This window comes from Mobula hypostoma, chromosome 19 (genome assembly GCF_963921235.1).
Source record: "Mobula hypostoma chromosome 19, sMobHyp1.1, whole genome shotgun sequence".
Lineage (NCBI taxonomy): Eukaryota > Metazoa > Chordata > Chondrichthyes > Myliobatiformes > Myliobatidae > Mobula > Mobula hypostoma.
Genome location: NC_086115.1, coordinates 32206891 through 32219157, shown reverse-complemented (window position 1 = coordinate 32219157; position 12267 = coordinate 32206891). Strand labels below are relative to the sequence as shown.

Below are 12267 nucleotides of genomic sequence, written 5' to 3'. Positions count from 1 at the left end.
CTGAACCAGGCAGTGATGCAGCTGCTCAGGATGCTCTCAATACAACCTCTGTAGAATGTGGTGAGGATGCAGGGTGGGAGATGGACTTTTCTCAGCCTTCGCAGAAAGTAAAGATGCTGCTGGGCTTTCTTTGCTATGGAGCTGGTGTTGAGGGACCAGGTGAGATTCTCCGCCAGGCGAACCCCAAGAAATTTGGTGCTCTTAACAATCTCAATGGAGGAGTCGTCGATGTTCGGTGGAGAGTGGTCGCTCCGTGTCCCGAAGTCAACAACCATCTCTTTTGTTTTGTTCACCTTCAGAGACAGGTTGTTGGCTCTGCACCAGTCTGTTAGTCGCTGCACCTCCTCTCTGTATGCTGACTCATCGTTCTTGCTGATGAGACCCAACACGGTCATGTCATCGGCGAACGTGATGATGTGGTTTGAGTTGTGTTTTGCAGCACAGTCGTGGGTCAGCAGAGTGAACAGCAGTGGACTGAGCACACAGCCCTAGGGGGCCCCTGTGCTCAGTGTGATGGTGTTGGAGATGCTGCTTCCAATCCGGACTGACTGAGGTCTCCCAGTCAGGAAGTCTAAGATCCAGTTGCAGAGGGAGATGTTCAGGCCCAGTAGGCTCAGCTTTCCAATCAGTTTCTGAGAAATGATTGTGTTGAATGCTGAACTATAATTGCTATTCAATTATTTGGTACAGTAGGTATTAGGTGTGCGCTCTAGTGGTCTTTTAATGTGGATATGCTGATCTGCAGAATGATCCTAGCTGACTTGTGAAATGAGTAACTTTGAAGCTGATTTTTTTTTCCTGTACACACTGCCAGAATTATGTAGAAATCTGTTTTCATAAAATCAGATTGCTATTTCTTGGTGTGACTGAAGTGACTGAATATTTTTTAAATTAATTACTTTTGTTTCAACATGGTTTGAAATGTGTTTGCAGTAAGGAAAGTTTAAACATGGCACAATGATCTGCTTTGCTGGAGCTTAGGGATGTATTTAAATTTCACATCTTCGCATCGCAGCTCTAACGAAGGTTTCACTCTCTCCAGTGCTCTTTATCATTAGATATTTACTTTCTATATCGGAATCTGGTTTATATATCACTGGCATGTGTTGTGAAATTTGCTACATGGCAGCAGTACATTACAATGCATATAAAAAAACAAATATACAGTATAAAAAGTTACATTAAATAGTGCAAAAGGACAAACAAAGTGGTGAGGTGGTGATGCTCATGGCTTCAATATCTATTCAGAAATCTGATGGCAGAATAGAAGAAGCTATCCTTGAATTGCTGAGTGTGTGCCTTTAGGCTCCTGTTCCTCCTCCCAACTGGTAGCAATGAGAAGTAGGCATGTCCAGGGTGATATCCACCTACTGAAGGCATCGCTGCTTTAAGATGTCCTGGATGCTGGGGAGGCTAGTGCCTATGATGGAGCTGGCTGAGTTCACAATCTTCTGCAGCTTATTTCAATCCTGGGCAGTTCACCCCCCCCCCCCCCACCCCCAACACAAACCCAACCAGTTAGAATTCTCTCCATGGTACATAGTCATAGAAAAGTACAGCACAGAAGCAACCCATTCAGCCCATCTAGTCTGTGCTGAACTATTTAAATTGCCTATTCCCATTGGTTTGCTGTGGGACCATAGCCCCCCCACCCCATGCCCCTACCATCCATGTGCCTAGCCAAGTTTCTCTTAAATGTTGAGATCAAGCTCGCATGCACCACTTACGCTGGCAGCTTGTTCCACAATCTCACAACCCTCAGAGTGAAGATGTTTCTCCTCAGGTTCCCCTAAACTTTTCACCTTTCACCCTTAACCCATGGCCTCTAGTTGTAGCCTCGCCCAACCTTAGTGGAAGAAATATGCTTGCATTCCCCTCTCTTTACTCCTCATGATTTTGTATACCTCTATAAGATCTCCTCTCAATCTTCTATGTTCCAAAGAATAAAGTCCTAACCTATTCATTCTTTCCTCCAGCCCTGGCAACTTCCTTGTAAATTTTCTCTGTATCCTTTCAAACTTGTTTGCACCTTTCCTGTAGGTGGGTAATCAAATCTGCACATAATGCTCCAAATTGGACTTCACCAATGTCTTACGCAACTTCAGCATAACACCCCATATCATATATGCAATACATTAATTTATGAAGACCAATGTGCCAAAAGCTTTACTTATCACCCTCCCACTGACACCACTTTCGATGAATTATGGGCCTGTATTCCCAAATCCCTTTGTTCTGCACTACAGGTTTCCCCCACCATTTGAAGGTAGAGTGTTCCTATGAAACACTCGTAAGCCGGAATGTCGTAAAGCAAAGAAGCAATTACCATTTATATGGGAAAAATTTGTGAGCGTTCGCAGACCCAAAAATAACCTACCAAATCATGCCAAATAACACACAAAACCTAAAATAACCATAACATATAGTAAAAGCAGGAATGATATGATATATACACAGCCTATATAAAGTAGAAATATTTCTCTACAATCATTGCCTGCACTGTTCTCTGTAGCAAAAATCTCACACAAGCGCTCTCGGCAAAAACTCTTTCTCCAGTAACCTTTAAGCTATGAAGCTGCCAAATCATACCAAATAATGCATAAAACAGCTGATATAAAGTAGAAATAATGTATGCGCAGTATAGTATCACTTACCGGAATTGGGAAGACAGCGCCGAGCACACTGATGATGGTGTGTTAGGCTGAGTCGTCGGAGTTTGGGGTGGTGCAGTGGTCCCTAACCGCCGGGCAGCAAACAGATACCGATCCTCGAAGCATGCAGGGAAAAAGCGGTAGCCGGGACACACCCAGCACATCTTTAAGAAAAAAGCGGAAATAAACAATCTAGTTAATTAGGTGCCGCCCGGCATGTAAATGTCGGCCCAGATCAGAGGCGACGCAATCGGCACTCGCCTCTAATCTGGGCCGACAATTACGTGCCAGGCGGCACCTAATTAATTAGCTTGTTTATTTCAGCTTTTTTTTTCTTAAAGATTTGCTGGGTGCGTCCCGGCTACCGCTGCATTCTTCACGAATCGGTATCTGTCCGCGGCCCGGGGGTTGGGGTGGTGGGACACTGAGGTGTCGTCTGTTTCCATCAGGGCAGGCAGGTCATCTTCTATGTCTGCCTGCCTCTATGTCAAAGGTCGAGGTTCGTCGGCTAATGTGGAAGGCTTGAAAAACGACAGTATGCTTGACTGCTAGCCTTGCGCATTTTTCTATCATACAGTTCTTTGTAAGCACTCGAACTGTCTTGCAAATATGCCCTAAACCGATGTACCCTTTCAAAATTAAAGTCGTACTTTTCTGCAATCATTGCAGTGAAAATCTCACGCAGTTGCTTCACGTTCAGTTCCTAGACGACTTCACCTTCAGTCCATACGCTACTGCATTCGGTTTTGATTGTTATCCTTTCCTCTTCCAATTGCATCAGCTCTTCATCTATCAGTTCTTGATCATGGGATGCCAAAACCTCTTCAACATCATCTTTTGTCAACTTTCACAAGCCAAACTCACTTTGTCCTTACTTCGCTCACCACGATCGAAACGCTTAATTATGTCTAGTTTTACGTTAAGTGTAATACCCTTACGAGCTCTTTCAGGCTTTTCCAATACCTTAGAACTCATCTTGCTAACGGCTGCTCAATGCAACGTGTTTAAGCAATGCCGGCGAGAATGCAGTTCTGAATCCAGGGGAGGAGCGGCTGCTCGGGGTGCGCACTGCTTTTTTTCGTAACAGTGAAAACAAGTAACTAATATAGGTCTGTTAGCGAAAACAGGTAACTAATATAGGTCTTTCGTAACAGTGAGGTTTCGTAAAGCGAACGTTGGAAATGCAGGAGACACCTGTACTGTGTTCTTCCGTTCACTGTGTAAGGCTTACCATGCCTGGTCCTACTGAAGTGCAACACCTCGGACTTGTTTACATTAAATCTGTCTGCCTTTTTTTTAAGCCCTTTTTTCCAGCTGGTCCAGGTCCTGCTGCAAGCCATGATGGTCTTCCTCACTGTCCACTACACCCACAATCTTGGTATCATCCTTAAATTTGCGGATCCAGTTATCCACATTGTCATCTCGATTATTGATATAGATGACAAACAACAGAACAGCACTGATCCATGTGGCACTCCACTAGTTACAGGCTTCCGGTCAGAGAGGCAAGCATCTACTACCACTCCTTTTGCTTTAACGTATTGTTTGAATCCCTGAGGATTCTCCTTCACCTTGTGTGCTGGTACAACCTCATGCCTTCTTTTAGCCCTCCTGATTTATTTTGTATGTGTTCTCTTGCATTTCTTCTAATCCACAAGTACCTCATTTGTTCCTACCTGCCTATACCTGCTATGCACCTTTTTTTTAAACTCAGGCTTCAATGTCTCATGTAAGCCAAGTGTCCTTAAGCTTTATCTTTATTCTGACTTTTTTAAAGAAATTTGGCATTGAAGTTATATTAATCCATGATCTTGTTGAATAATGAAATGGGGAATTCAGTAATGAGTATTTATTTACTAAAATTAAGAAACATGCTTCAAATACCTACACTGGTATTGTGCTTGGTGCTACTTTGTAGAGTGCTAACTTGTAATGGTATTTCAAGTTCTCCAGTCTGAATACTCATCAGGTCATTTTCCACCGAACTTAATCCAGTATTTTACAAAAGGCATCTGTTCAAGCTGTATGGTGCTGTGCTGGTAACTGCACAGATTCGGCAATCTCTAGTGCTGCTTTGCCAGGAACCTGCTGTGAGAAACCCTTTTCTCTTAGCTGTGAGTTTCTGGATTTGGAACCTGTCACAAACCTTTGATTCTCTGGGAATTATCATTGGTTCGATCTACAGAGGCTTTTTGAATGTTGGTGTTTGTGAAGCCGGGGTATAAGCTTGTGGCCACAGTGAGATCTCTTGGTTAGAGAGAGATGTTCAATCATGTAATAAAGGAAAGAAAACAACGGTTTCATTTATCTATTTTCAGGTAATGAGAGAGACTGTGGGATCTAGGTAGTCTGTTGACATAAGGAGCATCTACTGCTGATCCCCAGCATTGCAATCAGGTTGTATAGCCCTGAGATTTGCAGGCTTTCAAGTGAATTGAATTTCTTACATCCTTCACATACATGAGGACTAAAACTCTTTACGTTACGTCTCCATCTAAATGTGCAATGTGCAATCATAGTAATTTATAATAAATAGAACAGTCAATAAAATATAGCGTATATTCAAATCAGTGTGAGTTCATCAGTCTGATGGCCTGGTGGAAGAAGCTGTCCCGGAGCCTGTTGGTCCTGGTTTTTATGCTGCGGTACTGCTTCCTGGATAGTAGCAGCTGGAATAGATTGTGATTGGGATGGCTTGGGTCCCCAGTGATCCTACGGGCCCTTTTTACACACCTGTCCTTGTAAATGTTCTGAATCATGGGAAGTTCACAACTACAGATGCGCTGGGCTGTCCGCACCACTCTCTGCAAAATCCTGCGATTAAGGGAGGTACAGTTTCCATACCAGGTCAGGATGCTCTCAATTGTGCCCCTGTAGAAATTTCTTAGGATGTGGGGGCCCATACCAAACTTCCTCAACCATCTGAGGTGAAGGAAGCGCTGTTGTGCCTTTTTCACCACACAACTGGTGTGCACAGACCAAGTGAGGTACTTGGTGATGTGGATGCCGAGGAACTTGAAGCTGTTTATCCTCTCAGCCTCAGATCCATTGATGTCAATAGGGGTTAGCCCGTCTCCATTCCCCCTGTAATCCACACCAGCTGCTTTGTTTTTGCAACATTGAGGGAGAGGTTGTTTTCTTGACACCACTGTGTCAGAGAGATGACTTCTTCCCTGTAGGACACCTTGTTACTGTTTGAGATGAGACCAATCAATATAGTGCTGTCGGCAAATTTAATTAGCAGATTTTCAGGAAATGAATTGATTGCTATAAGATGCACAATTTCTGATATGGAGCCACAATTTATTTGTTTGTAATTGGCAGAATGTTAATGGTGGAGAATCATGGTCATAATGGCATTAGATATCAAAGGAAGGTGGTTAGACTTTGATGGTAATGAGTATTAGTACCTTAGTGATGCACATGTCTCGCAACATTAATTCATGCCCAGATTCTAATGTCTTCTTGCATAAAGGTATTGATGGCTTCAGTTGCTGAGGAGCTACATATTTCATTCATCTTCGTGATCATTAATGAATGATCACCAGTTTTTTTAAAAACGCAAACACGAGGAATTCTGCAGATGCTGGACACATCAAAGTTGCTGGTGAACGCAGCAGGCCAGGCAGCATCTCTAGGAAGAGGTACAGTCGACATTTCAGGCTGAGACCCGAATTTCAGTCCTGACGAAGGGTCTCGGCCTGAAATGTCGACTGTACCTCTTCCTAGAGATGCTGCCTGGCCTGCTGCGTTCACCAGCAACTTTGATGTGTGTTGATCACCAGTTTTGATTTTTTTTCTGGAAAGAAGGGATTGGCAGCTGAGATGGCTGCCCAAGGACTCTGAGGAACATTTCTAGTCTCTGGGCCAGAATGATTGACCCTTGGCAATAGCCATTTTTCTTTAAAAGTCTTGTTCCAATCATTGAAATGTGTTTGCCATGCTAGTGTTATCAAACCTCTTCATGGCTATGCTCAGCCAGCTGCCACTTCAATGTTATGAGCAATCCATTCACTTAATCTCTTCAGCTATTGTTTGTACCAGCACTGTGGGGTGTGGAGCTAATAGTTCTGTAAAATCCTGACAGGATATTGTGAACAATTTATTGGAGCACTTAATAGCACTTTTGGTGCTAACTTCCACGTTTGAGGGTAGACTGGTTAATAATTAGTTGGATTGAATTTGTTTTTGAGAAATGTTTGTAATTTGGGTAGATGTATAATATTGTAACTAGAAAGGTCCAACTATAAAAACATGGCTTTTCTAGGGAATACACTTTCAGTATTACATCTAGGATGTTGTCTCAAGCCTTTGTAATATCTTTGTTCTTTGCTTTTAATATAGAATGAAGTAAATCACATTGGTCCTCCATGTGAAAATAGAGTTCTGTTTCTGTAACCTGTTTGTAACCTGGGCAGTTTGCAAGTCTGAAATGTGGCTGAACAGAGTATCCACACAAAATAAAATGCCTGTGGCCCTGCAGATGATGGCAAGTCCATACTCTGGGATTTGCACAAAATGGGTATTAGCTGGGGCAGACCTATAGGTTGTATACTGACTTCCCAGGGGAAATATCTGCTGAGCGTTTTTGGCAAAACATCACAATTGCTTCAAACTTCACCCTTGTACCTTGGTCTTCACTGTCACTGAGGATGGGTCTGTACTTGGCACCACCATGTCTACCTACTTAATTGTCTGTCATACTTGGATGTTTTAACACTTCAGAATTTTATTCCCACCATTCGGTTGTCAGTTATGTAGTTTTGGTCATGTTGATTTTGCTGTGTACCATGTATGTGACTCATGTGACACCTGTTAAATGTTCTTAGTTCTCCTTGTGGTATGCCCTACTGCAATCTTTGAGCCACAGTTGATCATCTAGATTAAGTTTAATGTGCTGTGTTATTTCAGCCACAAGATTGTGGTGATGTATATTTCTGATTAGTCTACAGCACCTCCCAACGGCCTTACTGTTTTCTGCTGTGTCTGTTTTAAGTTCATGCCAGTGACCATGATTAAAGTAACACAGCATCTTTGTACATAGCAATAATTTCCAGCAAATGTCTGAGACAGATAGAACTTCATCAGCGAAGTTGATGTGGGCAAGGTGATGTAATTTTATCTATGTTGGTTCACATACTACCTGCTGTGGATAATTTCTCATCAGTGTATTTGGCTGTGCTGAGGACATCAATCCTATTTTTCAATATTCTGCTTGTTACCTTCTGTGCCATGCTACTTTAGAAGCTCAGTTAAACATGGTGATGTCTTGAGTTACACTGTCCTTTCCAGATTTCAGCTGCCTTTTGGGTAAACAATTATTTTCAAATCCTTTATAAACTTCTAACTCTAAGTCTGTTCTTTCTTATTTATCTATCTCTCTATCCATCTCTCTATCCAGTGCGGACTAGGCCTTTTTAGCCCTTCCAGTCTCGCAACCCAGCAATTGCTGACAAACCCAATTAACTAAACTAATTATAGATGCCTTTCATTACAGAAGAAGGTTCTTTCTGTTTACTCCAAAGCTGGGTCAAAGTTCTGTAACTCCCTGTACATGAAAGTGTGGTGGGTATACCCACACTGTTAAATCTGTAGTCGTCAGGAAGGCAGCTCACCGCTCAAAAGACTATTGGGGGTGAGCATTTAAGTATTGGCTTAACCTGCAAAACCTACATCCCTTGAGTGAATAAAACAAAAATTTCAATGCCTATAATTTTGTATACTCCTATTAGGTCACCACTCATTTTTCTCTGCTCCTAAGAGGATTAACAATTAGCTTTATTTGCCTCATGTACATCATATACATCGAAACGTACAATGAAATGTGTTTTTGTCAATGATCAACACAATCAGATGTTTTTGGACAGCTGGCAGGTGTCACCATGCTTCTGTTGTCAACATAACATGGCCACAGCTTCCTAATCCTAATTTGTACATCTTTGGAGTATGGGAGGAATGCTGAGCATCCGGGAAAACATGCGGTCATGTGAAAACCATATAAACTCTTTACAGTGGTGGGAATTGAACCCCGATCTTATAGCTGATGCTAAAAAGTGTTACACTAACCACTAAGCTATCGTGCCTCCCATATCCAACCTTTTGAATTTGTTTAAAATTTTTCATTTACTGTAACATTCAGTGTTGCAGTGTTGGGAAATGTATGATAATACGTTTTGGTATAAGGAACAATAGTGCAGACTGTTAGCCATATGGGGAGAAGGTTCAAACATCAGAGGCGCACTGGTCCTAGGAGTCCTTGTGCAAGACTTTCAGAAGGTTAATTTACAGGTTGAATCTATGGTAAAGAAGGCAAATGCAATGTTGGCATTTATTTCAAGGGGAATTAAATATAAAAGCAAGGAGGTAATGCTGAGCCTTTATAAGACACTATCAGGCCACACTTGGAGTATTGTCAAAAGTTTTGGGCCCCATATCTCAGAAACGATGTGCTCTCATTGGAGAGAGTCTAGAAAAGGTTCATGAGGATGCTTTGGGAATGAAGGTTTAACATATGAGGACCATTTGGCAACTTTGGGCCTGTGCTCACTGGAATTTAGAAGAATGTGTGAGGATCTCTTTGAAACCTACCGAACGTTGAAAGGACTGGATAGGGTGCATGTGGAGAGAATGTTTTCTATGGTGGGGGTATCTAGAACTAGAGGGCATAGCCTCAAAATGAGGGGTGACTCTTTAGAACAAAGATAAGGAAGATTTTCTTTTTAGCCAGAGGGTAGTAAATCTTTGGAATGCTCTGCCATAGATTGTGGTGGAGGCCAAGTCCATGGGTATATTTAAGGCGGAAGTTGATCGTTTCCTGATCGATCAGGGCATCAAAGGATATGACAAGAAGGCAGGTGTATGGGGTTGAGTGGGATCTGGGATCAGCCATGATGGAATGGCGAGCAGACTCAATGGGCTGAATGGCCTAATTCTGCCTCTATATCTTATAGTTTATTCTAATTGACTACATCTTCCAGTCATTCACTTGCTTGTGGGTAGGGGTCTCGTAGCTGAAACATGTCATTCATGCAACTGTTTGATGTCCTCTGCATTTCTTGTCCCCGTCCTCAGTGCATCACCACATTCTTCCTATAGAACTGAAAATGGTGATCCAGCTATGACCTAACTAATATTTTGTGTAATTGTGCAATGACCTCCTAATCTGTCCTGGCCTTTGAAATATGCTGTCTGCCTATCAAACCCTTGTGCTCTCAGGGGCTCCTTGAACATGTGCACTAATATCCCTAAGCTCCTCAGTACTTCAAAGGTTCCTGTCATTCATTTGTGCATCATATTGTCAATAGATCTCCCAAAATATATCTCTTCAGGTTTGAATTCCATCTCTTCCCATCTTACCAACCCAAAAAATTTTGTTCTGTAGCTGAAGGCTGTTACACTTAATCAGCAACACCAGCTGGTCTTTGTCATCTGCAAACTTGCTAATTGTTTCCTATACTCGTATCCAGATTGATTTCTTAATACAGTGTTCATAATGCACTCAAATGGCTCACTGTCATTTTAGGACGGAAATTAAGGATTAGCCATGTTACTGTGAAGTGTACAAGGCCAGACTAGACAAGCATATTTGGTTTCTTCCCTTGAAGGGCATTAGTGAACTAGAAGAGATTTGCAATTTAGTATCTTTGTGGTTATCATTGCTAAGAAGTTTTAAAATCCACTATATTGACTTGATTGAAATTCCACAGCAATTGATGTAGGATTTGAACTCTTATCTGCGGGTCATTAATCTAATCCATTACATTACTAGTCTGGCAGTTTAACTATAGCACCACATTCCAGTAATGAATTCACACATGTTAACTGCATTTTGTGATCAAGTGGCAGGCGATATTTTACAGGTAGTACAGCTAGTGACCTGTTTTCTTCTGTTGGGAAACTTAAAAGAACAAAAAGGCAATACCTAAATGGTGTAAGCAAAGTGAGCCACATCATGTGTAACGCAAGTAGGATTCTGCAGGCTTTGAGTTTTACTTTAGATGCTTAATGACTCCTGTTCTTATTCAGTTTAAACTTGGAACAAAATTTGGATGGACAAATATTTGCTCTTGTATCCGAGCAATTTGAAAGTGAAATTTCTTTACAGATCTTAAGAGTAATTCCCATACTTCCTGTTCTTATCCACGCAGATTTACATAAGTATTCCAATCACATTGTTAAGTTTTAAAACTGGAGTTATTGGGGTATGAAATTAATCTACCAAATTAATGCTAATGTTATACTTTGTCATTTTTGGAGATGTTATGCTCTTCTAATCTTCTTAATCTCCTCCCTCCAACCAACCAGGTTTACATTTCACCTCACAGAGTAAAGATTATTGCACCTGAAAATGCAAGCGATTTGTGGATCTGCTAGCTGAGAGAAATCTTGAAACCAAATCACCAGATAAACTTTATGTGCCAAACAAGATTCTGAAAAGAGATTTCTGTTAAATTGTTGGAGACAATGAACAAGCCATGGGAAGAACTTTTTTTTAAACCTGGGAAGGATAATAAAATTGTTTTTGAAGATGCTGCTGCCAGTTAGTTGTCATTTTTAGTTCATCTGATCTTTGTTACTGAAATGAAGGAGGTGGTGGAATGGTCATCCAAAGATGTGCTAGACTGGCTGACAGAGCATGGCATGCAAGAGTACACTGATGCATTTCAAAATAAGCTTGATGGCCCAGGCTTATTAAAACTGTCTAAGGAGGATTTCTGTAGGCCACCTTTGTCACTTGTTGCTTCGGACAATGGCCAACAACTGCTGGAAAAAATAGAAACACTAAAGATGGAGCATCACATAGAAGTGCACAAGAATGGTCATGCCAATGGTCACCTTAACATGAGTTCCCTGAATGCCGACAGCACGAATGATATGCATAATAAAACCAAAAGAACTGGGTTGGCAAATGGTTACCGAAAAGAAATGGTTCAAATCTCTATGCCAGAACAAGAGTGGCTTCCATCCTCTCTGGAATGGTGGAAGACTGGTGTGGCTTTCCTTTATGCACTTTTCTGTTTTCTACTTACAACAGTGATGATCTCAGTTGTCCATGAACGTGTGCCTCCCAAGGAGGAACAGCCACCTCTACCAGACAAATTTTTTGACTATTTTGACAGGGTGGAGTGGGCCTTCTCCATCTGTGAGATTAATGGCATGATACTTGTAGGATTATGGCTGGTTCAGTGGGTGCTAATGGAGTACAAGTAAGTAAAATGATTAATGTAGCCTTCAAATGTAACTCATTCGATTTGTTTTATAAAGATGATTTTTTTAATAACTTAATAAGCTGGCAGTTAAGTTTTATTTTATCCTTGAATTCAAAATCCTGTGATTAATAAAATGTAAATTTTTTCTTTAAAGGCACAGCTGCATTCTAATGGAGTAATGTAATTGAATTTTTCTTTTGGAGAGAATAGCGTTAAAATTTGTAACTATAAATAGCGATTTCATTTTAAATGTAATTGTTAGTTTCAATGGAAAGTATTATGTAACTTGTATACTGGAGTGAAACTTTAACAAGTAGTTAATAATCAGATTGGTTTGATGTATCATAATTGCCGATGTGGTGAAGAGTCTGCTGGACTTGTGGTTGCACTGCAAACTTTGAATATTA

At 41.3% G+C, this 12267-nt stretch overlaps 1 protein-coding gene across 11 annotated transcripts in view; it reads left to right on the top strand.

The window, feature by feature from the left end:
• Positions 1–12267, top strand: part of sgms1b (sphingomyelin synthase 1b) — a 95429-nt gene that overhangs the window by 64564 nt on the left and 18598 nt on the right. For all 11 annotated transcript variants that reach the window (XM_063071619.1, XM_063071610.1, XM_063071613.1 and 8 more), the window contains one exon: positions 10956–11857. In XM_063071619.1, the coding sequence (XP_062927689.1) occupies positions 11232–11857 (626 nt within the window). In that variant the 5' untranslated portion in view covers positions 10956–11231. The remainder of the gene's footprint in view (positions 1–10955; positions 11858–12267) is intronic.